We start from the raw sequence: 27,971 nt of genomic DNA, 5'->3' as shown, positions 1-27,971 counted from the left end.
CCCTGCATCAGGCTCCTCCGCTGGGAGCCTGCTTCTTCCTCTCCCACTCCCCCTGCTTGTGTTCCCTCTCTCACTGGCTGTCTCTCTCTGTCAAATGAATAAATAAAATCTTTTTTAAAAAAAGTGGCATTATTTTATCCTTTTGAAAATTTTTTTTTTTTTTAAAGATTTCATTTATTTATTCGACAGAGATAGAGACAGCCAGCGAGAGAGGGAACACAAGCAGGGGGAGGGGGAGAGGAAGAAGNGGAAGAAGCAGGCTCATAGCGGAGGAGCCCGACGTGGGGCTCGATCCCACAACGCCAGGATCACGCCCTGAGCCGAAGGCAGACGCTCAACCGCTGTGCCACCCAGGCGCCCCTGAAAATTTCTTTAATGTCTGGCATAGAAGATGACTTGGATTCTCTGATATGCCTCAGAATTCAGTCTACTGCTATATATGTTGTTTCTGCTCTACGTATGTGTAGAATATTCAGGCTAACATGAACTTGTAGTTTGAAAAGGGAGTATTTTAACAGCCTACTGAAATACTTGTAGATACTCTTCTTTGCTACTGTACCAAAAACTCAGCTAACTTGCAGTGTGGAATCCAGAAATTCCAGTGAGCATTCCAGCTGTGTTACGTTAAAATCCATTGGTCTGACTTGAATGGATCTTTTTATTTACCATGTTTGATTTTGAAATATATGGATTGGTAATTTGGAAAATACTGGTTCGCTGCAGGTCTGCAGGTCTTTTAATATTGACACATTATCCGGTGTTATATTTGTTAGTATCATAACCGATCTCATCAGAAGTTTTTAAATATTAGGAAGCAGTCAAGCTTATAGTGACAGATCAGATAAAAGTTTTCTAATATTCGGGGCGCCTGGGTGGCACAGCGGTTGGGCGTCTGCCTTCGGCTCAGGGCGTGATCCCGACGTTATGGGATCGAGCCCCACATCAGGCTCTTCAGCTATGAGCCTGCTTCTTCCTCTCCCACTCCCCCTGCTTGTGTTCCCTCTCTCGCTGGCTGTCTCTATCTCTGTCCAATAAATAAATAAAATCTTTAAAAAAAAAAAAAGTTTTCTAATATTCTGATTTTTGCTTGAAAACTCAAATTTGATCATTGACAACAAACTCGACTGTCATTTTTCTTAAATGATCAACTTCATTTATTTAAAGAAAACGTTTACCAAATAGCAAAGTCTGCATAGCCATAGTTTATCTGGCATTCTTTGAAGTAAAAATGGTGTTCTGTGAAAAAATCAACTAGTTCAGCTTACAACTCCATTGCTCAAATGCTTTTTTCTTTTGCGACAGACATCACACTTCTTTATGCACACTTCCCATTTTAGCAGAGAACATTTTTTTAAAAATCTATGCATTAGATCAAGATTCAGCAGAATTAATATTTTTACTGCAATTGAGTGATGGTTAACAATGAGTCGACTAATACAGATGGGTGCCACTGTCTTAATTCATGTTACCACACCAACTTTACCCTCCATTGTTTTTGCACCATCACTGTAAATGTTAACATAGTGGAAGAGGCAGATATCATGTTAATGTTATTAAGTGAGTGGAAAAGGTTATTTAGATTTCATAGTGCTTTCCTTTTTCCAGATCATTGGTATTTATGATTCTCTAATTAGAATTCCTTGTTTTCTAGATGTTACAATGTTAAAAACTGGTTCTAGTCTTCTCAAAGAGGAGGAGGAAGATGATCAGGCAGACAGCATTCATAATCTACCACTTGTAACATCCCAAAGGCCGTTTTATGATGGGCCAATGCCAACTCCCCGGCAAAAGCCATTCCAGTCAGGTTCTACACCCATGCATCTCACTCATAGGTTCATGGTAAGCCTTGGATTTACATTTAAGTGTATAATAGTTTTATCTAACTCTTTAACGTGTAAGTATTTTATCTCACTGTAGTTAATTTTGTTTGGTACAAAATATTTTTAAAAACCTTGATTAACTGGCCTGGAGCACTTTGGTTCATTATAATTTTGTGATTGATTTATTTTATGGTTAACTTACAGTTTTAGTCTTATTTCAACCTTACTATTGGAAATCATGTTAAATAAAATTCTGCTTTCCAAAGTGACATAATGAACATAAGTTAATGTGACTGTATATCTTGCAATATCTCATGACTGTACTTCCAAACTTTATTTCTCATATTTTTATATAGAAGTTTATACTGATTCCAAAACACTAGTTAGAAGGTGTTTTTTGAAGGCAGCTCCTAGTATAATATATTCGAAGGTGATAAGTACTATGGAAAACAAACTCTCTGCCTCTTTTCCCCACCCACCCCACTGGAATATAAACTCCAGAAGGATAAGAGATGTTTCTTTTTTGTTTACTGATAGCACTTAGAACAAAGTATGGCGCAGTAGGCATTAAGAATATATGTCCTAAACAGATGAATGAATATATTAGCTTTTTGTTTTGAAAACTAAAAAGTTTAATATTTTTATTTGTTAGTTATTAGAGGTTTTCCAATGAATACTTTGTTTGTTGTCCTTTTTGAAAGGTATAGGCCTGGCATAAGGTTTGTATGTTAAGTATTAAAGGTGAAGTTTTATTTTAATAAGACTTCTTATTGCTGTCTGTAATCATCATTAAATAATAGGTCCTGATTTTTTATTGTCAGCTTTCTTATTTATAGTTATTTGTAGGAGAGGAAAGGAAACACTAGGGCCTAGTGTGAGCCTGTAGTGTATATGGGTGGAAGATAAGTTTTCTAAATGGTATTGATTTATGTTGCCTTAAAATGTGTATATTTATTCCTACAATATAAACCAGTTAGTTGGAACAGGAAAATATGCTGTCATTTATATCCATTTTTATAAGTAAATAAATTTTTTGAAATATTTCTTTTGGGGAATTTAATGGATTGGTTGTTCAAAATTGTATTTTTTATGGCAGTCATGTAATTTTCAAAATATTAAATGAAATACTCCATTTGCTAGTAAATATTTATGTGTCTTCTTCTCATGAAGAGTAGATAGTAATTGTAGTTCTGATGTCACTACTCTTACTTGAAACTCTTTAAAGGTAAATGAGCTGTGGTTGCTCCCATAACTTCAATTTTGATACAGACTGAATTATATTTATTAATTTGTACTACTTTACTGATTTGAGGACCTTTAATTTTTCTCAGACTTGTATTTAACCTTAATGTTTGTAGGTGTGGAACTCTATTGGAATTATTCGCTGCTATAATGATGAGCAAGACAATGCCATAGATGTGGAGTTCCATGATACCTCCATACACCATGCAACACACTTATCAAACACTTTGAATTACACAGTAGCAGATCTTTCTTATGAGGCTATTTTGTTGGCATGTGAAAGCACTGATGAACTAGCAAGGTAAATTCCAGATTATTAGGAAGAATTTGTCACTGCTGAATTGTTAGATACAGAAGAGTTTCATACATAATACCTCAGAACATGTCTGTTTCTGCCTAATTGTCCTCTCCTTTACATTCTCTAACCACAAGTCAAGGTGACATGAGGCGTCTGGGGGACTCAGTCAATTAGGCATCTGACTCTTGATCTCAGCTCAGGTCTTGATCTCAGGATTGTGAATTAAAGCCCTGCATTGGGGGAAAAAAAAGATGACATGACGTAATTCACAGTTTGTAATTGTAAGAGAAATTAGAGTTAGATAAAACATTATTACTGTTTCATTAGTATTGTAAGATATACATATAGATGAATATAGTATATTATATAATTATTTATATTTATAGAAATAATTATATAATATTTAATATATATTGTAAACGAACAAGCAGTACGGGATTTTTAGGAAATATAAGTTCCTCCCAGAATCTACTCTCAGATATAACCACTGTTAACAATTTGGTATGTATACTTCTAGATTTCTTTTTGTATAAACCCCTGCCTCCTTTTTAAATTTACTTTATTAGTGTAATTCATGTACAATAAAATGTACCTGTTTTAGGGTATAAAGTTTGATGAATTTTACGAATATTTCTGTATTCAGGTAACCACTGTCACAATCAAAAAATTTTTATTTTTTATTTAAAAATTTTTTAAAACATTTTTTAATTTAAATTCAATAATTAACATATAATGTATTTTTTATTTCAGAGATACAGACCTTTGGTTCATCAGTCTTATATACTACCCAGTGCTTATTACATCACATGCCCTCCTTAATGTCCATCACCCAGTTACCCTATCCCCCACCCCCCTACCCTCTAGCAACCCTTAGTTTTTTTCATATGATTAACAGTCTCTTATGGTATCTCCCTCTCTGGTTTCATCTTGTTTTATTTTTTCCTGTCTTCCCCTTTGATCCTCTGTTTTGTTCCTTAAATTCCACATATCAGTGAGATCATATGATAATTGTCTTTCTCTGATTGACTTATTTAGCTTAGGATAATACACTCTAGTTACATCCACGTCATTGCAAATAGCAAAATTTCATTTTTTGATGGCCGTGTAATATTTCAGTGTGTGTCATCTTTTTTTTTTTTATTTTATTTTTTTATTTGTCAGAGAGAAAGAGGAGAGAGAACACAAGCAGGGATGGCAGGCAGAGGGAGAAGCAGGCTTCCCACTGAGTAAGGAACCCTGATGTGGGACTCGATCCTAGGACACTGGGATCATGACCTGAGCCGAAGGCAGGCGCTTTACTGACTGAACCACCCAGGCGTCCCTATAACACATCTCCTTTATCCATTCATCTGTTGATGGACATCTGGGCTCTTTCCGTAGTTTGGCTATTGTGGACATTGCTGCTATATTTATGAGTAATCCCTATACCAGTGTAGGGCTTGAACCCACAACCCCGAGACCAGGAGTCACACACACTACTGACTGAGCCAGCCAGGCACCCCTCAAAATATTTTTTATCACTCAGAAATGTTCTCTTGTATCCCTCCGCAATTAATACCAGGCTTGGACAGCTACTAACCTGGGTTTTTTTCTGTTTTTTTTGGGGGGGGGGTTGTCAATATAGATTAGAATTGAAACTTCTTTTAAAAAAGGGAGGGGGCAGAACGATATTTGGTAAGTAGATAGATACATAGACAAAATTATGATGGAAAAGTAGTGGAATGCTGAATGCATATTTTTTTAAAGAAGAAAAAATATTTTTATTCAACTTTCTGTTATTTCAGCCAGATGGCCTTTTCCTGATATCTTTTCTTCAGCTGCTTTTAATGCTTATACACTTGATCATAGATTTTACCAACTCCGAGGTGATTTGAAATTAAAATCCTGATTGGATACATTAGCTTCTTGCTGCTCAGAGTGTGGTCCACAAACTAGGGGCATGGGTCACCTGGAAGCTTGTTGAAAACAGAATCTCAGACCCCACCCTGGACCTAAGTCAGAATCTGTGTTTTAATGAGATCCGTAGGTGATTGAGTATGCATTAGAGTCTGAGAAACACATTTTAACATTTTAATTGGTTTCCTACTTTATACATTGTAAAATCCACTTAATACTTCATTATTGAATTAAATTAATTGAATTAATTAATTGAATTAATTCAAATTGAATTAAATTAATTAGTTAATTAGTTAATAGACACTGTTGACTCAGTGTCTCCAACTCAGAGCCTTACATAATTAGAACATTTGTTTCCATGTGTAATTTTGATTTCAGATATCTTTCTCTGTTTTCCTGGATATGTTATTTCACAGCTTATATTCAATGTTACTTTTCATTTTAAAATTGAATTTAGGGTGCCTGGGTGGCTCTATCAGTTAAGTGTCTGCCTTTGGCTCAGGTCATGATCCCAGGGTCCTGGGTTTGAGCCCTGCATTGGGCTCCCTGCTCAGCAGAGAGTCTGCTTCTCCCTCTCCCTTTGCCACTCCCCCCATCCTGCGTTCACTCTCTCTTTCTCTCACTCTCAAATAAACAAATCTTTAAAAAAAATAAAATAAAATTGAATTTAAGATTACTCTTCAGAGAATCAGTACTACCTCTGGTTCCAAATACTATAGTATCTGCATTCCCAAGCTTAACTTGAATAACTTACATGTATGTATGTATGTATGCAAAGAAAAAAGACTGGAAACATATCAAATTGTTAGCAGTGGTTGGTGATCTTGCTGGTGGGATTATGTGTGATTGTTTTTCCTTTTTTCCTTTGTTTTCCTATATTAAATTTTTTTGGCAGTGAACTCTAACATTTTGATTCTTCTTCCCTTTTTAAAAATTTAGTTGTGATTTTTCTGTATATTTGCAACCTAGGATCATATTCTGCAGCTTTTGTCTGCCTGTTTTCATTTAACATTAAGTTTGAGCATTTTCCTGTTAACATGACTGTTAATGGTTTTAATATAGTCCATTTTAAGGATATTTTGTAATTACTTTTTCAGAGCTATTTTTGTATTATTTATGTTTTCATAGAAAAATTAGCTATTTGGTTTTGTCACTGGATATCATTAGTTTTATATATATAAAATGTCAAATACGGAAGTTTGATTGTTTCTGTCTTGTTTTAATTTTTAGCAAGCTTCACTGTCTGCACTTTAGTTCTTGGGATTCAAGCAAAGAGTGGATCGTAGACATGCCTCCAAAAGAAGATATTGAAACCATATGTCTTGGTCTGGGATGGGCAGCTGCTGCCACCAGTGCCATGCTCCTTCGATTGTTCACTATTGGAGGTGTTCAGAAAGAGGTGTTTAGTCTTCCTGGGCCTGTAGTATCAATGGCAGGACATGGAGAACAGCTTTTCATTGTTTATCATAGAGGTAGATTTTTTTCTAGTCTTTTATTATTTTACCAAGACCTGAAGTAAAATGAAAATTACTCGAGTTTTTTTTTCTGTTTCTCTTATTTTGTTTTGGGTTATATACCTCCTTTTGCATTCATTTTAGTATTTGAATTAGTGTAATCTTTGTACAGAATTTTGTTGTATTCACTAATAGCAATGAAAATGAAAATACTATATTTGTAGGAAAACTGTATTCTAGAAAGAATTCCAAGGTTAGTTACTTCCATGTCTAAATCTTATAAGAATTTTCAGAGCTTAAATGCCTCAAAATAAACTAACTTGTAATATGCAGGACCAAGACAATTTGAATATGACTTAAAAAGTTGCTGCTTCCTTTTCTTCACTTCATATTCTGCATCAGTCCCCACCAGTATGTGTCAAGACTGATTTTATCAAGATTATTGATACGGGGCAGGCGACCTTCATCTCAGGGCCATGATTTCAAGCCCCATGTTGGGCCTAGAGCTTACGTTAAAAAAAAAAAAAAAAGATTACTGATAATCTTTTTATGCTTATTTTTTTGGTAATTTCATTGGGAACACTGTTTTTCTATTTTTTTAAAAATGTTATTTAAATTCAAGTTAAATAGTGTAGTATTGGTTTCAGGAGCAGAATTTAGTGATTCATCACTTACATATAACCCCCAGTACTCGTCCCAACAAGTGCCCTCTTTAATACCCATCACCCATTTAACCCATCCCCTTGCCCACCTCCCCTTCCATCAACCCTCAGTTTGTTCTCTTAATTACAGGGTCTGTTACGGTTTGCCTCCCCCTCTGTTTTTACCTTATTTTATTTTTCCTTCCCTTCCCCTATGTTCATCTGTTGGGTTTCTTAAATTCCACGTGTGTGAAATCATATGATATTTATCTTTCTCTGACTGACTTATTTTGCTTAGCATAATACACTCTAGTTCCATCTTTCTCTCTTTTTTTAAATTTTAATTCCAGCATAGCTAAAATAGTGTTATATTAGTTCCAGGTGTACAATATAATGATTCAGCACTTCCATACATCACGCAGTGCTCACCACAACAGGTACACTCCTTAATCCCCATCACCTATTTTACCCATCCCCCACCCAGCACTTTCCTTTCTCAGATTCTGTGGCATCACTCCAGATGTTTTTCTTACTGATAACTCCTTCAGCTATTCTTCTGGCTGGTCCTCCTATGTCAGCCTCTTAGCTGGAGTGCTCCAGGACTCTGTCACAGCCCCTCTTCTCTAGTACCCTGTCTAGATGAGGAGCTTTCAGTCTTTTGACTGTTGTCCCGAATAAGAAGTATGTTCTACCTTGCTATTCTGTACATATCTGCAAATGTAACTGAAATAAAAGGCTCATGGACAATATTTACTCTTTAATTTCAGTTTTCTGTAAAGATCTTATTTATTTGTTTATTTATTTGTCACAGAGAGAGAGAGCACAGCAGGGGGAGCAGCAGGCAGAGGGAGAGGAGAAGCAGGCTTCCCGCTGAGCAAGGAGCCTGATGCGGGTCTGGATCCCAGGACCTTGGGATCCTGACCTGAGTGGAAGGCAGACACTTAACCAGCTTAGCCACGCAGGCGCCCCTAATTTCAGTTTTCTTTAAATACTGTTTGCAACTTTGAATTGATTTCATGACTCAGCTCAAAAATGCAGTTGAGAAACGACCCTGGGATATCTCCTCAAGGCCTGTGGCTTTAAATACATCTGTGTGTCCGTGACTTATATCTCCTTGTATCTACAGACTTACGTATTTAGTGGCCACTTGAAATCTCTGTACAATTTTGATACACATTTCAAACTTAACTTTGTCATAATAAAACCTTTGGGTTTTTGTTTTTGTTTTTTACCTTCCACCTTGCCTTTTACTTAGTTTTCCCCATCTGAGTAAATGGCATACTATTAACCCAGCCACTCAGGGCAGAAATGAATCATGAATTCTTCTCTTTCCCTCGCCGCCCCCCCACATCAGCCCTATCAGTGAAGTCATATCACCGTGTCAGTTCTATTGAGTAAAACATTCCAAACTGTGTTTTCATCTCCACTGAAACCCCAGTCCAACCCAGATGTCTTCTCTTGGACCAGTAGCCCTGTAACTGGCTTGTTAGCTTCAATCCTTGCCTTCCACAGTCCATTCTCCATATAACAGCCTGAATGATCTTTTAAAAACAAATCAGAACATGTCTCTCTTCTGCTCAAATTCCTCTGATGACTTCCCATTGCTTTAGAATAAAAATGAAACTTTTTATCCCAGCTAACAAGGTCCTACATGATCTGACCTCTGCCTGCCTCTTCAACTTCATCTCTTGCCACTTTTTCTTATTATTTTCTTATTATTCATTCTAGCCATGCTAGCTTCTTTGTGTTCTTCAAATTTACCAAGCTTGTTCCCATTTTAGGACCTTTTCATTAGCTGATTCTTCTGTTTACTCTATTACAGCTCTTTCCACTAACTAACTTAAATTTACATCTCATCTAAATTTCACTTTCTCAAAGAGGCCACCTCTGCCTGTCCAGTCTAAAGTAACCACTCAGTCTGACACTCTATCACATTATTATTTTAATTCTTTGATAACACTTTGCATTTTTTTTTCTTTTTCAAAGTTAGTCTCCTCCTACCTGAATATAAATTTCATGAGGACATGTCTTTGCCATTGTAGCCCTAGTACCTGGCACATAGTAAGCTCTTTGTAAATATTTCTTGAGTGAATGAATTACCCCTTAATACCACTTTATATAAATAGTCCTTGTAACATAGTATTCTGCTTCTAATACCTGAATGGTACCAGTCAGGTGAGTTATCCATAAAGAGTAGTGCTATTTAATGTAAGAATTTATCACAAAATCAACTCACAGAAGGTACTCTAGACTGCATTATAGCTAAATAGCCTTTGAAACCTCATTTCTATTTATATATTCTCACTAGGTGCAGGATTTGATGGTGATCAGTGCCTTGGAGTTCAACTGCTAGAGCTGGGGAAGAAGAAAAAACAAATTTTACATGGTGATCCTCTTCCTCTTACAAGGAAATCCTACCTAGTATGGGTTGGATTTTCAGCTGAAGGCAAGATAAACTCATTTATTTATATTAAAGACATTTTTTCAAGTAGAAATTGTTCCATTGTTTTATTCCTAATTATTATTTTTTTTAAAGATTTTTTATTTATTTATTTGACAGAGATAGACAGCCAGCGAGAGAGGGAACACAAGCAGGGGGAGTGGGAGAGGAAGAAGCAGGCTCCCAGCGGAGGAGCCTGATGTGGGACTCGATCCCGAAACGCTGGGATCACGCCCTGAGCCGAAGGCAGCCGCCTAACGACTGCGCTACCCAGGCGCCCCCCTAATTATTTTTTTTAAGCTAAATTGTCTATATTGTATGTTTAAACTTCTTTACTATGTTGGCAGTGGGAAACTGGAATTGTTAGGCAAGGTAGCCATTGCTTTTATGTATAAGACCTGTTCATGTGAATTTTGGTTAGAAAACATACAAAGAGAGAAATACATTTCTCTAAAAGTATGCTATACATAACAAGGAGAGTAGTGAAGGTTTGGCTTTTCCAGCAGATTCTACACAAAAAATAGGAAATTTCAGTAGCTGCACTATCTACTACAGTAACCACATGTGGCTATTGAGCACTTGAAATGTGGATAATCCAGATTGAGATGTGCTATTAGTATAAAATACTCCAAATTTTGAAGGCTTAGTATAAAAAAAGAAAAATCTCAGTAGTTATTTTATGTTGATTACATGTTAAAATCATCATATTTTGGATATATTGGATTTAATAAAATATATTATTAAAATTAACTTCACTTTTTCCCCCTTTCCTCATGTGGCACTAAGAAATTAAAAATTACATTTGTACACTCATTTAATAGTGGCTTATGACTGATGATGATTTGAAGTACTTTATTTTAAGGTACCTGTTAGCCCCGTTTCCTGGCTCAACTATTTCCTTTGGAGATTCATGTCCTTCAGTTATATTTTTGGAAACTCCAGTTTGTCTTTAAAAAAATCAACCATTTCTAGATGTGTTTTCTAGTAGGGTATTAATTGGTCATTTATGTTCTAATAATGTGACCATTAATAATTTCCATTCATATAGCTTTATTTTTTTCCCCAGTTACTAGTCGGATCTAGACTTGAGGAGCATGCCGTTTGCAGCGTGAGAGGTGTATGAAGTCACAGATAAGGAAAGGGGTAATTAGGGAATATGCTGTGTACTTCCTGAGATGAGAGCAGAGTAGGTGGGAAACAGGGATGCTTACTTGTTTTTGAGTTAAAGAATTGCTTACCTAGGAGTTAGGGAACACCAGTGACAAGGCCAAGAAAGCAAGAGGAAGAAGAGTACTAAAGACAGATTTCTCTAGATCATCACTGTGTATCACTAGTCTCTCTTAACTAGTGAAACTTCAGATTCAGGTTTAACTTTTTTTACTGAAATTGGCTTTTAAAAATACTGCTATATTCCAGCAGGTGGCATAGTTCTCACTGAAACAGCTTTTTCTCTGGGGCAAATTTTAGTCATATCACCTGGAATTTTTTTTCTTTTTTCAGTTAGACCTTACTCCGTGTAGTTAATGCAGTTTTGTGGGAAATGATCTTTAATTATTCACCTTTTTGCTTTTGAATTGACAGTTGAATCATTGGTATGTATTTTTGAAATAGGATTTATTTCACAAATATGTAGCCATTTCTCCATGTGTTTTTTTTTTTTCAATTGGTGTGTAGGTACCCCCTGTTATGTGGATTCAGAAGGCATTGTTCGAATGCTTAACAGAGGGCTTGGGAATACATGGACTCCCATATGTAACACAAGAGAACACTGCAAAGGAAAATCTGATCACTATTGGGTGGTTGGTATCCATGAAAATCCCCAGCAACTGAGGTAAGCTATTAGAAAGTGCTTAGTTGATTTTTTCTAAAAACTTCTTTGAAATTTTTTGTTTTGTACTCTTTAAAGGTATTTAAAAAAATTTTTTTTGTCTTTCACCTTAGTTCATGTATTTGCTTTCCATATTCACTAGCTTAGAAATTTGTTTATATTCATTTTGAAGTTTTCAACTGATTGCTCGACTTAGAACTTACTGAACAAAATAGAAATTAAGTTTATTGGTGTGATTTTTCAGCCAGACAGGGAAGGGAGTACTGGCTAAAGGTGGCATTTCATCTTTTATTACAGCCTTTTATTTTAAACTATGATTTAGAATTGAATAATTTAGTGGCTTTTTGAGATTTTTAAAAGGCTCAATAATTGTAACCAGGGAGAGTAGTTGACTGCAGGTGTAAAATTCTCAGTCCGTATAGTCTCTATTCAATATTAAATATTTTCCTCTTTTTCGACACCTGATATCTTCTTGGTCTGAACAACTGGCAGTGACATTGTGTAGTTACTTGGTGAACAAAGAGGTCTCTGCTTTCATGGAGCTTACAGACTGGGGAGACAGATAACAGAAATAAGTAAATGTTAATTACTACTTGTGATAAGTGCTGCAAATTAATCTGAGCAGAGCCATGATGAAAATAACAAAAGGGCACATTCGTAGCATGGTCACATAGGACTCTTTTTTTTTTTTTTTTAAGATTTTATTTATTTGGCAGAGAGAGAGGGAACACAAGCAGGGGGAGTGGGAGAGGGAGAAGCAGGCTTCCTGCTGAACAGGGAGTCCGACGTGGGGCTTGAACCCAGGACCCTGGGATCATGACCCGAGCCGAAGGCAGACAGTTAACGAAGCCACCCAGGTGCCCTGGTCACATAGGACTCTTAATAGAGATAGTATTAAAATGAGACCCAAGGCCAAGGAGTCTGTTAGGCAAAAATTGAGTGAAAAATGATCCATGCAGGTGCTCAGGTCAGAAAGAGTTAGGTTTGTTTAAAGAGTTGAAAGAATATAAACGTGGATAGCATACAAGAAGTGAAGGTTGATGGGAGGCATAAGTCCATGATGATATCAGAAAGTGAGACACAGGCTGCATTATAGACCATATAGAGAAGTTAGTATTTTATTTGAAGTTGTACCATGAAGCCATTTTACAGTTTTATCTGGGGAATGATGTAATCTGATTTATACTATAAAAAGAAGAATACATGTGGTAAATGGATTGGCAGAAGTAAGACTGAAAGTAGGGAGCCCAGTTTTCAATCGGGATTTATCCTGCTTTCTGAGGATGTTTGGAGATGTGGGGTAGTATTTTTAGCGGTCAAAATGACTAGGGGTTACTGTAGCATTTAGAGAGCTGTGGCCAGGGCGGTCGAACATCTTACAGCGTGCAGGATGGTCCTGCTCAACTACAGATTGTCCTTCCCCAAGTTGCTATCAGTGCCTCCACTGAGAAACATTGAGGAAGATTTTGCAGTCATCTAGCTGAGCTATAAGTATGGCTGGAACTAGTTTGGGGGCAGTAGAAATTAAGGAAACTAGATTTGAGATAGAAACCATAGCATTTTCTGATGGATGCGGGGTTGGGAGTAAGAGAAACCTCAATAACGACACCTATGTCTCCAATTAAAGCAACTAGATGGATAGTCGTACCATTTACAGAAATAAGAGAGATGAAAATGAATTTTCTCTTGGGTGTGTTAAGTTTGAAATGCCTGAAGAATATCCAAATGGAGATATCAAGAAGGTATTGTAATACATGAATGTAAGATATAAATTTGGGAATCACCAGAGTATAGAAGGTATTTAAACTCATACTAATAAATGAGACCACTTCAAAGAAAGAAACAAAAAAGGTCACAGAATCCACCCCTTTAAAAATTCCCACATTTAAAGGTCAAATATTGGGAGACAGAGCTTTTGAATGAGGAAAAGGAATATTAGCTAAGCAAATAAGAGAAAAATCACTTGAAGAGGGTCATATCACAGAAGCTGTAAGTAGAGACTATTTCAAGAAAGGCAGTAGTTAGAAAAGAAAAGAAAAATGGCTCTTAAATATATGAAAAGATGATTGATATCAAAACAAGAAAAATACAAATCAAAACTAAAAAGAATTCTCTTTTTACTTATCAAATGAGGACAATCTGAAAATTTGATAACACTCTTAGCTGGTGAGGCTGGGGGGAAATAATCAAGCTTATGATTGCTGATAGGAATATAGATTGGTTACAGTCCCTATGGAAGGCAACTTGTCAAGAACTATCAGAATTAGAAATGCATGTGCTCTTTTATCTACCTTAGGATTTGTCCTGCAGATATACTAGTACTTGCTATTTGAAGTGTGATCCATGGACCAGCAGCATCAGCATCACCAGGGAGCTTATTAGAAATGCCAGATCTTGGGTCACCTGGGTGGTTCAGTTGGTTAAGCGTCTGCTTTCAGCTCAGTTCATGATCCCAGGGTCCTGGGATCGAGCTCTTTGTCAGCTCCCCCACCCATGCTCTCTTGTACACATATGCACGTGCTTTCTCTCTTTCAAATAAATACAATCTTTAAAAAAAGAAAAGGAAGGAAGGAAGGGAGGAGAGAGAGAGAGAGAAAGAAAAGGAAGGAAGGAAGGAAGGAAGAAAGAAAGAAAGAAAGAAAGAAAGAAAGAAAGAAAGAAAGAAAGAGGGGCGCCTGGGTGGCACAACGGTTAAGCATCTGCCTTCAGCTCAGGCGTGATCCCGGCGTTATGGGATCGAGCCCCACATCAGGCTCCTCCGCTATGAGCTTGCTTTTTCCTCTCCCACTCCCCCTGCTTGTGTTCCCTCTCTCGCTGGCTGTCTCTCTGTCAAATAAATAAATAAAATCTTAAAAAAAAAAAAGAGTATATAAAGAACTCTTGTAACTCAAAAAAAGATAATTAAAAAATAGGCAAAGTATTCGAGTAGACATTTCTCAAAAGAAAACACAGATGGCCTATAATGCATGAAAAGATATTCATTAGTTATTAAGTGTCATTAATTATTAAGGAAATGCAAATCAAAACCACAGAGATACCACTTCATACCCACTAGGATGGTTATTAACCAAAAGATGGACGATAACTAGTGCTCTTGAGCATGCGGAGAAATTGGAACCCTAAACAGTGCTAGGTGGGGATATAAACTGGTACAGTTTGGCATTTCCTCAAACGTTAAACACAGAGTTAGCATATGACTTCTCTGTTCAACTCTTAGGGATATAAATAAAAGAATTAAAAACATGTCATTTGAGTCCATACAAAACACCTGCCTTTAATTGTGAATATGAATATTGCTAATATGTAGAAGCTATCACTTCTACCTCCATTTGAAATGCATTTCAGTTTAGCAAAAACTGTCCTTATTGTTTCCTCTGAAAATTTTTTTTCATGATCACTACTGGTTAATATATAACTGAGCTTACTGATTTTGTGTGCTATAATCTAATTTGCTCTCTACAAACATCACCCTTCCTTCCTTTTCTCTTTAGTTTTTAAAAGCTCGTAAGAGTTACTTAACATGCTTGAAAACAGATTCTTTTTTTGAATTTTGTTTGTTTAAAAAGCATATGTTACAGTACTGATTATATGTGCTACATTACATAAAGTAAATAAGGCCAGCAGCCTGGAAGGGTTGGCTGGTAAAATCATTATCTACTCCTGAGTAAGTGCTCCAAATAAGTTGTGAACAAAGTCTCTTCCATGCAACCCAGAACACAAAGCAAAACTCATTGCCTGGGGGAAGCTTAGTCTGGACATTGGCCCCAATTTTCTCTAATCTGATATTTTTTCAACTCTTCCTTTAATAAGAGAACAAGTTTTATTATTTATTTGAAAAGGAATTGAAGTAATTTTGTCTTCTTAGTAAACCGTAGTTTATTTTTTCCATTTTCTCCTCCAGATGGTTTAGCCACACAGTTTCCAGGAAGCTCATTCATTGTAGGCAAAACCCACCAAATTAGCAGTCAAATGAGTTTGTTTTTCCTCTTCTTTCATGAAAGGGGCATTTAATGGAGAACAGGTCTTTTTTTTTTTTTTTCTTTCAAAGATTTTATTTATTTATTCCAGCGAGAGAGGGAACACAAGCAGGGGGAGTGGGAGAGGAAGAAGCAGGCTCATAGCGGAGGAGCGATGTGGGGCTCGATCCCAGAACGCCGGGATCACGCCCTGAGCTGAAGGCAGACGTTTAACCGCTGTGCCACCCAGGCGCCCCTTCTCTTGACACTTTTTACGAGCAGTACCAGTATTCCCAAACTGATAAATAAAAGTGAAATGCTTCATCAGCATTTCATCTTGGGTGATCTGTTTTATAACTTGGATTCCTTGACAACTATTTATGGCACAGCTGCCATATTTTAAAAGTGGACAGTTTGCTAAGGAAAAACTGATGTGAGGAGGGATTGTTGAAATTCTTGAAATGCATGGGGATTAAACCTAATCAGGTGTGAAGTTAAAAAAAAAGAATAATTTGTAGTATATTATTAAGCCAACTATTGGAATATTACACATTCCAAGTTATTGAATTTTGGAAATCTTTTATTTTAACAGTTTTTATGATTTGGAGGGGAAGTTTTTGTGGTGAGATTTTCTTTTCTTTTTTTTTTTTTTTTTTTACTGACAGGTGCATTCCTTGCAAAGGTTCTCGGTTTCCTCCCACCCTTCCGCGCCCTGCGGTAGCTATATTATCCTTTAAGCTTCCTTATTGTCAGATTGCAACAGAGAAAGGACAAATGGAGGTATGTGGAAATCTTACCTTGACACTCTGAATTTGATAATATAATACCTATGATGTAGACATTTAAAAATTTCTCTGATGACCAGTGTTGAATACTCATTACTTTATAATTAAATAAATAGTGGTAGCAGCAGGGGAGGATGACTGCTTATGGTCACCAAGGTACCTGATTGCCATCACTGCTTCCAGGAATTTTGTCTGTGAGGTAAGTGGGTATGAACATCAGGGTAAGGCTCTCACTCTGAGTTGAGTGAGTGCCTGAGAGGGCGGGCCTCCGTAAATATTGTATCTTAGGCCAGGCTTGCCTCACTGTAGTCCCAGCCCTGTGCCATCAAAAGTCATTTGAAATCTTGCATTTAGTTACTCTAAACAGGAAGTAAACCAACCTCTTAAAAAATAGTTTGCCGGGGCGCCTGGGTGGCACAGCGGTTAAGCATCTGCCTTCGGCTCAGGGCGTGATCCCGGCGTGATGGGATCGAGCCCCACATCAGGCTCCTCCGCTATGAGCCTGCTTCTTCCTCTCCCACTCCCCCTGTTTGTGTTCCCTCTCTCGCTGGCTGTCTCTCTCTCTGTCAAATAAATAAATAAAGTCTTTAAAAATAATAATAATAAAAATAAATAAATAAAAAATAGTTTGCCAAGTTCTCTGAGCATTAACTATGATAGCTAAGAAACTTTCAAATGCTATATTTCCTTTTTTTAAGGACAGAAGATGAAGTTAAGCTTTGGTATCACATTAAAATTTGAATTACAAAATAAACTATAGAAAGAGTATTTCAAGAATTATTTTATTCAAAATCTGTTATCTTAAGATAAATATTTAACACTTGCCTGGTATTAAGCTGCTAGTTTTCTCTAAGCAGCTTTTTCCACTTTTCTAGGAACAATTTTGGCGTTCCATCATGTTTCACAATCACCTTGATTATTTAGCTAAAAATGGTTATGAGTATGAAGAAAGCACCAAAAATCAAGCAGTAAAAGAACAACAGGAGCTTTTAATGAAAATGCTTGCGGTAAGTAAAATAAATATGCTGGAAAAATTAAAGTTACACTTTTCTATAAATTGGATTTCTTAAAAGTATGTGAATAGAACCAAGTTCCAGAACCTCAATATTTTTTTTAATTTTTAAAAATTTTAATTCTAGTATAATTTACAGTGTTAGTTTCAAGTGTACAATACAGTGATTCAACAATTCTCTGCCTTACTCCGTTCTGTTTCCCAGTTGATGTTGTTGTTAAAATATTTTAAAAAATAAATAAAATATTTAAGATATTACCTTGTAACTAAGATCATAGGCAGATGTGTGTACTTTTAACCTCCTTCACCTATTTCACCCATCATCTCTACTGAGATCTCTACTAACATCAGTTCTCTATAGTTAAGAGTCTGGGTTTTTTGTCTCTTTTTCCATTGTTTGTTTTGTTTCTTAAATTATATATATGAGTGAAATCATATGGTATTTGTCTTTCTCTGACTGATTTCACTTAGCATTATACTCTCTAGATCCATAATGTTGTTGCAAAAGGTGGTATTCACTGTTGTCACCACTATGCAACACTGCCTTGAGTTTAGTATTAAAGAAATTTAATTAGCTTAGTGTAGACTAAGTTTTGTTCCTTTTATAAAATGTCATTTGTGATCTAGGAACTAGTAACCTTTTTACTTCCCACAGCACATGTAAGAAAATCTGTTTGGTTTATTTACCGTGTAACATTAGAGGAGCTTTTCCTCTGGAACAGTGTTTCTCAGCAGGGTGTCAGCTTGAAGACTGGTCAGTTCTTGGGTTACCATTCCTGTCCCCCTGGCAAATGCCGGAAGTTTAGCCTGGTTACTGTGAGAACCATACTACTTTTCATTTCCAAATGCCCCCTGAGGCAGAGTACTACCCTGATTAAGAAGTACTATTTATATATTAGTGATAGAAAACTTGAAAAGGAGATGCAGGCAACTGTCTAAAGCTCCTGTGCTGACGCACTGGTTGTGGGATGTTTTAAGTAACGAAATAATCCTTCTACCCTCTGAGTTAGGAAACCCTTAGTAGTCTTCCTTACATTGTACTTGAGTTGCCTCACTTTGAGTTGTCAAGATTCATACCAACAGAAAAGTAGTCAAGTGTTTTCTAAGGTGTTAAATGAATGCTCTTTGTTTTGTATTGTTACGTATAAAAAATAGAGCAAGAAAAAGGAGTTGTTAATTTGGAAGTTATATAACTATTTCTGGTAGTTGGCGATCATAGACAATCACACTTAAAAATGAATGGATAAATCTGCTTCCCTGCACCCAAACTCACTTAGTAGCATCTGTGTACCAATTCTGGGCAAAGTAATAACAAATAAATCATTTATAATCTATTCCTTCATTGAACTTGCTGCCCTATTTGGCAAGGGTGGGGTGAGGGTATGTGGGCAGTAAAACAAGTTTAAGAAAACCACATTTGAATTTTAAAGGGAATGTTCCCTTGCAATTAATAACTTGAAACCATAAGCCTTATTTCGTTGAATCTAAGCTACTATTGATTGTAAAATTCACCTTTATTTAAGCCTAAAAAATTGCTGCAAATTAAACTCTGACCCACCATCAATTGTGAGATGCTTCCAACTTTCAGAGAGGTTAAAATATATAAAAATATGCATCTTAGAATCAACGAGACACATTATCTAGAAAGCTGTTTTCTCAGTTTTACTACTAGTATCATTCTCTTATATTTAGAAAGTTTCTCTTGGGTGTTATATGCAACTAATGAATCGTTCAACGCTACATCAAAAACTAGTGATATACTATATGCTGGCTAATTGGTCATAATAATATTAATAATTATAAAAATTTAAAAAAATAAGGGTGCCTGGGTGGCTCAGTCGTTAAGTGTCTGCCTTCGGCTCAGGGCCTGATCCCAGGGTCCTGGGATCGAGCCCCACATTGGGCTCCCTGCTCTGCTGGGAGCTTGCTTCTTCCTCTCCCACTCCCCCTACTTGTGTTCCCTCTCTCGCTGGCTGTCTCTCTGTATCAAATAAATAAATAAAATCTTTAAAAAAAAATTAAAAAAATAAAAATAAGTTTCTCTTGACGTGATTTTATTTTTTTTCCATTTTGGGTTAGCTTTCTTGTAAACTGGATCGGGAATTCCGTTGTGTGGAACTAGCTGATTTAATGACGCAGAATGCTGTGAGTTTAGCCATTAAATATGCTTCTCGTTCCCGGAGATTAATATTGGCCCAAAGACTTAGTGAACTGGCTGTAGAGAAGGCAGCTGAATTGGCAGCACCCCAGATGGAAGAAGAGGAGGAGGAAGATTTCAGAAAAGATCTGAATGCTGGGTAAGAAATATTCAGTTGCTTGAATTTTTCTTTACTGTTCTGAATATTAAATTGGTCTTTGCATAGCTCTTACTGAATAATATATTGCCTTTTAGTTACAATAATACTGCTACAGAGTGGAGCCAGCCGAGGCTTAGAAACCACGTTGAAGAAGATGTAGAGGACACTGGAGAAGCTGATGATATAGAAGAAAAACCAGAATTACATAAGCATGGCAAGATACTTTTTTTTTTTTAAGATTTATTCGTTTATTTGAGAGAGAGAGAGAGAGAGAGCGCGCGCATGCGCGCATGTGAGTGTGGGGAAGGGCAGAGGGAAAGAGAGACGGAGAGAAGCAGACTGCCTGCTGAGCGAAGAGCCAGATGGGTCTTGATCTCACGACCCAGTTTATGGGTCTTGATCTCACAACCAAAATTATAACCTGAGCTGAAATCAAGAGTTGGATGCTTAACCAATGGAGTCACCCAAGCACCCCATAAGATATATTTTTAAGGCAATTTAAAGATGAAAAATGTCATATTCTGTGGCTTTCCCCATTTTACTTAGCTGAAGAAAATTGAATACCTGTGCTTTGTCATGACATCTTTGCTGATTGTTGATTATAGAGAGTAACTTTATCTCCCCATTTGCATTGTATTGTTTTATCTTAATTATTTTATAGGACAGAATCCATTTTCCAATAGTGCAAATTCCTCTGATGTGCCAGCTATTAAGTCAGGTAAGAAGTATTTGTGATTTTGTAATATCAAGAAAGTTGTGCAAGTAGTCTTTAAAGTGATATATCTATTCAAATACACCCCTTACCCCTACCCCCACCTCCATCCGTCTGCCCTTGGTTTGTTTTTATCGGAAATATTATTTATGAAACTGCTAATTTTACAAATATTTATTAAGTGCCTATTATGTGTCAGGTATTTGACTAGGTGGGAGATACAGAAGTCAAGCAGACATGCTTGGTTGATTCCTGCATAAATCTTACATAGTACCAGCTGACTTTTTAAACCATGTATATATATTCCTTTGATTTTAAAAAATTACCTGTAAACACATGTACAGGGTATTATAAGAACATATAATAGTGTGCTGTAATCTAGTCAGTGGTAAGGGATTGGTTGGGATCCCAGGGGAGGCCTCATGGAATGTTTAAAGCAGAGACCTGCAGGATGAGTAAGAGTCAGCTAGGCTAAGGTGGGTGAGAGCAGAAGCAAGGAAAAGGTATGTGACTTAAGGAACAGCATTTGTAAGGACTGTAAGAGTGGTGCGAAGAGCACAGAGGCAGAGAAGAGTGCTGAGCAGAGGTCGGTGGGCAGGAGCTAAATCATGCAGCTCCATGTAGGCCATAGTAAGGATTTGGATCTTTATTCTGAGATCGCTGTGAGGCTGTTGTAGGTTTCAGGCAGAGGCATAGCGTGCACACTGGCAGAGAAGGAATGCACATAAGGAGACTACTGAGGCAGTCCAAGTGATATTGAACAGTGGCTTGGACTCGGGTGATGGTGACTTATGGGAGAAAGAAGGAGAAGAATTGGTGAAGTGTTTCTGAAGAAAATGTAGAGAGGATGGAAGTTTAGGGTGTAAAGAATGACTTAAGTTTCCTGGCTTGAATATTTGAACAAATGATGGTATCATTTACTGAATTAGAAAACACTAGGGAAACTCAGGTTTAGATAGGATGATGAACTACTGTTGAATATTTGGGTTAGGAACTCAGGAAAGTAGTCTGGGAGGGAGATAAAAAGTGAAAATTGTTGGCATAACCATAGCAATTTAAATCATGGGCATGGGTGAGTGAGCGCTGGAGGAGGCTACAAAGTGAGAAGAAAGTGCGCGTAGGGGCTAGAGAATCCCCCACATTTAAACATTAGGTGGAGGAGGAACCATCAAAAGAATGAGATAAGAGAGGAAGGAGTTAGGAATCTATCTCAGAAGTCAAAGGGAGGAGACAGTCTCAAGAAGAAAGGAACACTCAGCTATATAGAAAACTGTTGAGGGGGTCAAATAAGATGATGAAACTACCCACCAGATTTGGCCACATGGAGTTTATTGGGTCCTTAGCAAGACCAGATTCTGTAGTGTAGTAGGGCTGGAAGCCATATTATTTTGGATGTTGGACTGTATGAACAGCGAGGAACTGGAAATAGCTGTGTAGACAGCTCTTGAATTTGGCTGTATAGGGAAGGGAATTAAAAATGGGGGCTGGAGGGAATGTGGGTTTGAGAGGGTTTGTTTCTGTTTGTTTGTTTAAGTTGGGAAACTTGAGTAGCCAATAAAGAGGGAAAAGATGGTGTACATGCAAAGATGGTGTAGCAATTGATAGGACAAGTTTCTTGACAAAGCAGGAAGGGATGGGGTCTAGAGCACAAGTAGAGGAATTATTAACCTTAGCTAAAACAAGGCACATTCTTCCATGGTAATAGGAGAAAAGGATAGATCTATACATATTGGGTTGGTATATTTCATAGTGACAAGTTGGGGTAGTTCCCATTTAATAGCTTTTATTTTGGCTTGGAAATAGGTAGGAGGTCATATATAGTTGTTAAGAGTTTTTAAGTTGCAAAGTACATTTGTTTCTGTATAATACAGATTAAAATATTCCATCTGTTACTGCAGAAGTCAGAAGTCTTCTATGTTTTACCACTATTAAGTGAGGGTTTCTTTCTTATGAAAGGTGCAGTTACCTCTAGCAACCAAGGACGAGTAAACCCCTTCAAGGTAAACTCTTTCCAGTGATATTTAAAATACATTTCAATACATTTCAATGCAGAAATATTTCCAAACCACCAGATGACACTCCCCAGACTTGGAGGCATTAAAGACTAAGCAGATCTTTATGAAAACAGATGAAAGCAGCACTAGTTCACACGTGGGCTAAGAGTTGTATGTTCTCCTTACCTTCTAAGTACCGATGGTTTTGAAAGATATTCCCTCTTTTCTTTGGGGATATAGTATATTTAATATGTGTATCAGTCTTTTTTTTTTTTTTAATAAATAATTTTCTTTTTTTTTTTTTTTTTAAAGATTTATGTATTTATTCGACAGAGATAGAGACAGCCAGCGAGAGAGGGAACACAAGCAGGGGGAGTGGGAGAGGAAGAAGCAGGCTCATAGTCCAAGAGCCTGATGTGGGCTCGATCCCATAACTCCGGGATCACGCCCTGAGCCGAAGGCAGACGCTTAACCACTGTGCCACCCAGGCGCCCCTTAATATGTGTATCAGTCTTAATTTGTATTGTACAAAATGTATTCAATTCCAAATGTGAGACCACAATATAGACCTAATAGATATTTTAAGGAACAGTGGATCTCTTGGGATTTTTTTTTCTTCTTTAAACATAAAATGCTAATAGTAGTTTGCTCTTTAGGTATCAGCCAGTTCCAAAGAGCCAGCGACTTCAATGAATTCAGCACGTTCAAGTAATATTTTAGACAATATGAACAAATCATCCAAGAAATCTACTGCACTTAATCGAGCTACAAATAATGAAAAGTCTCCAGTTATAAAGCCTCTAGTTCCAAAGCCAAAGTCTAAGCAGGTACTGTTTCAACTACCCACATCAGCAATAAGCGGCACATGATGTGTTTGTTTTGTTCACTCTTTCAGCTATGAGACAGGAGGCTCCAGTTGTTTATTATTGTCTAGTGAGGGCAGTGGTTCTCAAATCGGATTTTGCTTCAGAATCACATTTTGAAATACACACACACACAAACTCAGGGCGCAGGGACTCAAGCATCTATCTGGTTTGCAGGGTGCTGTAGTACCTGGCCCCAATCTTGTTCTGTACTCTGATTTTGCCCTCTAGCTTCATCCTAGATTTGGCATTTCATCCCAGATTTGTCATTAGTACAGTAATGTTTTATCTTTCCATTTCATATAATAAAATTCAGCATTTAGAAAATGTGGAATTTGTAGTTTTTTGGGGTTTTGTGTCTATAGTCATGTTTATGTTCAGCTGAGAACCTCAGGACTTCATATGTTGGTGTAAGAATTCTAAATATATTTTTCCACGTTTTTCAAAAGTTGATTGTAGTGTGTAAAATCTAGATAGTGTTGCAGTATTCATTATGTTTGTTTTTACAGGCATCTGCAGCATCCTATTTCCAGAAAAGAACTTCCCAAACTGATAAGACTGAGGATGTGAAGGAAGAACATCCTAAAAATTCATCATCTGAAACACCAGCTATGTGTCCTCAAAACACTGAAAACCAAAGGTCAGTACATAGACAAATTTATTATTTTTAAGGTGTAATATCCCAATAAAAGGTATACAGAAACAGCAATACAAAATTATTCAACTCTCTTGTTCATAATTACAAATAATACATTGGCACTGGTAGTGGGCATTCTGAACACATAACTTTAAGGAAAGGAAGCCGTAAATATTGATTAATGTCTATTTATATTACTTACTAAGGTATGCCCTGATAAATTATATGTGTTTTAAATTGTACATATTTTATAATTCTTTTTTTGTTTATCTTAAAATAGATGTAGTTACATGGGAGTAAATATCTTTCCTGTCCACCCACTTTCCCTCTTTACAGTCACTATAACAGATTTCTTACATAACCCTCCAGAATTATATTTATATTCTTATATTCACTTATGTTCACTTATATTTATCTATTTTTTTATCTTTACAGAAGTGGTAGCATACACATTATTCTGTACCTTGCTTTTTTTCACTTAGCAGCTTTTGTAGAACATCTTATATTACTACACAAAGAGTTTCTTTAATCTTTTCACATCCATCTAATGGATATGCCATAATTTATTCAGTTCTCTACTGGTAGACAGAGGGTGGTTGCTGGGCTTTTACTAGTACAAATAGTACTGCAGTGAATAACTTTATATGAATGTCATTTCTCACGTATGCATATAGCTATAAGATGGATTCCTGTATGGTTCAAGTTTATGTGCATTTGTAATTCCAATATATATTGGTAAATTTTTCTCCATTGATATTGCATCATTTTCTGTACCTCCTGCAATACGAGAGTTCCTGTTTGCCTGTATCCTATTTGTCTGCCAATGCAATATGTTACCCCATTTCTTGAGCTCTCCCTTTTTTTTTTTAAAGATTTTATTTATTTACTTGAGAGAGCTCAAGCACGAGCAGGGGGAGGGGCAGAGGGAGAGGGAGAAGCAGGGAGCCCGACATAGGGCTCAGTCCCAAGACCCCTGAGATCATGACCTGACCCAGAGGCAGACGCTTAACTGACTGAGCCACCCAGGTGCCCCTAAAGGTTTTATTTTTAAGTAATCTCTGTACCCAACGTAGGGCTCAAACTCATGACCCCAAGATCAAGCGTTGCGTGCTCTACCATCTGAGCCAGCCAGGCGCCCCTCATGTTAACCAATTTAATTTGAGGGGTAGCTATGGTTTTTATTTTTCCCATTTTGTCCCACATTCAAATTAGATATTAAATAGTGAAGATTTTATTTAAGAAGATTCCATTTTTTTAATTATCAACTGGCTATATGGAAAACTTACTTAGATGAAATCTCATTAAAGAATTATCACTGTTTATCCAAATATTTTGTCACAAATGTTGATATACTAAATCAGAAGAGAAATGTTCAATTTTGTTTTTCTCTTGAACACCAGCTGTTTAGGGGCAGGGAGATTGCATGCTATTAGCTAGACTTGTCCCAAGTTTGATTAAAATGAATATTTATTAATTTCTAGAAATTTAAGAACCTTTGTTTAGTGTTGCTATTTGTTTTGATTTCTTTTATTATTTTTCTGAAAGTAGAATTATATTAAGATTACTTGAAATTTGTGTATTTCCAGAAATCAGGGCAAGTAGTTCTAGCCATACTAGTAATATTTTTTTAATAGCTTGTTTTTCTAAAAATTAAAAAGTTTGGGCAAAATCCCGCAATTGCTCCTAAAGGTAATTCTTCCCTTCTAATCTTTTTTTAGTAAAATTAAGATGTTATATTTAATGAGATTTGTATTAGAGATGCAATGTTATATCCTGTGCTTTTGTTTCCACTTAAAATTTTATCATAAACATTTTTCCCTGGTATTTTTACCTCTGATTTTTGCTGTGTCCTTAAATTTGTTATCCAGGATCCATTTGGTTACAGAGTAGTGAGGGGCAGTAGTGTAGCTGGTGTGTTAAGCATGGGAACGCTGGAGTCAAACGGCCAAGTTGTTAAATCCCACGTCTGATTTCTGCTATCCGCGTAATCTGGAATAAATTATTTCACACTTCTGAGCCTCAATTTCCTCATCTATGGAACGGAGATAGTAATTGTACCTACCTCATAGGATGAAATGAGGTAATACATGGCGTCTAGAACAATGCCTAGCAGATAGTAAGTGCTCGGTAAATATTAAACCTTTGGGACTTAAAGACAATTTGTGTCAGAAGTAAAGTCTAATAAAATTGACAAGTGTGCTGTGTTTATGCTTTACATAATAATTACCCAAGAAAGGACCCACACTCCCAGGTCAGCTATGAGAGCAAGGATGAAAGGATGGATAAGGATCTTGAGAGAAATAAAAATTTCAAATAGCTGGTTTGGGAAATGGAAAAAGAACCCACCAAGGATACTTGGAAAAATTTTACTGGCCCAGAGGGTCTGAGTGGAATTGGAGACCTTGAGGTGTCAGTATTCTAAAAAGAGCTGAAAGTGTAGACTTCATGGTTGCTTCACTTGGAAAATGCAAATGTAAGTAAAATCTTTGAATTGACCTTACAGGGGATTTTTCAGTTCATTATTCCCGTGGTCTCCAGGCAGTTTTAAGTAATATGTAGAATGAATATTAACAAGTGTAATTAATTGTATCTCTCTTACTTTATATAGGTATGCAAAGACTAATGGTTAATTACTAACCTGAAAAATCATAAGGCACTTTGAATTGCATCTTAAGTATAAAATTTTTTCACATATTACTATTTTAGGCCAAAGACTGGGTTCCAGATGTGGCTGGAAGAAAACAGAAGTAGTATTTTGTCTGACAATCCTGACTTTTCAGATGAAGCAGACATAATAAAAGAAGGAATGATTCGATTTAGAGTACTGTCAGCTGAAGAAAGGAAGGTAAGGATAATTTTGCTGAGATTGAGATCTTAGTAAATTCCTAGGTTTTAAAAATTCTTACAGAAAATGCCTTTTTTTTTGTTTTTTGAAATTGCAGATATTCTGGTAAACTCTTGGTGGAGAGGAAATTAGCTAACCGAAATGTCAGCTTTGACCATATGGATGTGTATTAGTTAGTGCTGATGGTTAAATTTTGGGCAGATATACTGTTTATGTCTGTATATAAGTTCCTACATAATATAAGTTGGGAGGATACCCCAAGAAAAAGTACATTACTTCTAAATCAAAAGCAAACTAAATTTGTAAGTAAAAATGAAATTAATTCACATGTTTGGACTTTAGGATTCTTGTACTTTAAGCAGAATTTTTTAAAATGCTATAATATACTTCCACATTGAATACAAAGTGAGGATACTGGGCTGCCTGACTGGCTCAGTCAGTAGAGCATGTGACTCTTGACCTCGGGGTTGTGAGTTTAAGCCCCACCGTGGGTGTAGAGATTACTTTAAAAAAACAAAAACAAAACCCAAAATGAGAATACTGCTTTTGGGAGGAAAAGGTGGTGTTCTATTATAGCCTTTCACTCAGAAATTAGGACAGGTGGCTGGTACCTATTGCTCCTCATGTAATTTCTGCCGTGTGAGGGAGGTCTAGGAGCAGCTTTCTGGTGCAAGGAGAAGGAATGTGTGTGGCATATCAGTTAAGCCTCAGATTTCACTTCCCTAGGGATGACAGTACACAGCATGGGCACCTGGTGAAATAGATACTTGCCTTGATAAACTGGGTGTTAAGAGTAAAGATATTATAAAATGAGGAAGCTATAAACTGGTTTAACCACCTCTAGCCTCATTAGAATTTCACTGACAACTTTGTGCTTCTCATTTTTTATAAGAATTTATAAGAGGATAAAAATTCTGAAGAATTAGATAAAATGGCATCTGAATGGTCTTGTGCAGCAGAAGAGGAAGAGGCTTCATAAAAGTTGTGATTGTGTTTTTGAATACTTAAAAATGTAATCAGTATTGTTTAAGGTAAAACTTAAACATTTTCTTAAATCCAGTCTGTTAATGTGAGAAATTCTGCAGCTCCGAAGGGTTCCTTTTCTACAGTAAAGAAATGGGAAAGGAAACAAAGTGGAAGAAGGAGGAACTATTACATATTAAAATAGATTTAAGAGACAGATGGAGGGGCACCTGGGTGGCTCAGTCGGTTAAGCATCCAACTCTTTTTTTTTTTTTTTTTTTTTTTTTT

The 27,971-nt window shown here is 36.6% G+C and overlaps 1 protein-coding gene across 1 annotated transcript in view; it reads left to right on the top strand.

The window, feature by feature from the left end:
• Positions 1-27,971, top strand: part of WDHD1 (WD repeat and HMG-box DNA binding protein 1) — a 57,820-nt gene that overhangs the window by 27,850 nt on the left and 1,999 nt on the right. The window contains exons 8-21 of the mRNA XM_034648685.1: positions 1,652-1,839; positions 3,179-3,363; positions 6,487-6,728; positions 9,660-9,797; positions 11,466-11,622; positions 16,241-16,355; positions 17,236-17,367; positions 19,452-19,669; positions 19,765-19,883; positions 20,331-20,387; positions 22,338-22,381; positions 23,032-23,202; positions 23,748-23,878; positions 26,582-26,720. Coding sequence (XP_034504576.1) covers positions 1,652-1,839; positions 3,179-3,363; positions 6,487-6,728; positions 9,660-9,797; positions 11,466-11,622; positions 16,241-16,355; positions 17,236-17,367; positions 19,452-19,669; positions 19,765-19,883; positions 20,331-20,387; positions 22,338-22,381; positions 23,032-23,202; positions 23,748-23,878; positions 26,582-26,720 — 2,036 coding nt within the window. The remainder of the gene's footprint in view (positions 1-1,651; positions 1,840-3,178; positions 3,364-6,486; positions 6,729-9,659; positions 9,798-11,465; positions 11,623-16,240; positions 16,356-17,235; positions 17,368-19,451; positions 19,670-19,764; positions 19,884-20,330; positions 20,388-22,337; positions 22,382-23,031; positions 23,203-23,747; positions 23,879-26,581; positions 26,721-27,971) is intronic.

This window comes from Ailuropoda melanoleuca, chromosome 20 (genome assembly GCF_002007445.2).
Source record: "Ailuropoda melanoleuca isolate Jingjing chromosome 20, ASM200744v2, whole genome shotgun sequence".
NCBI lineage: Eukaryota > Metazoa > Chordata > Mammalia > Carnivora > Ursidae > Ailuropoda > Ailuropoda melanoleuca.
This window is presented reverse-complemented; position numbering and strand designations above follow the sequence as displayed.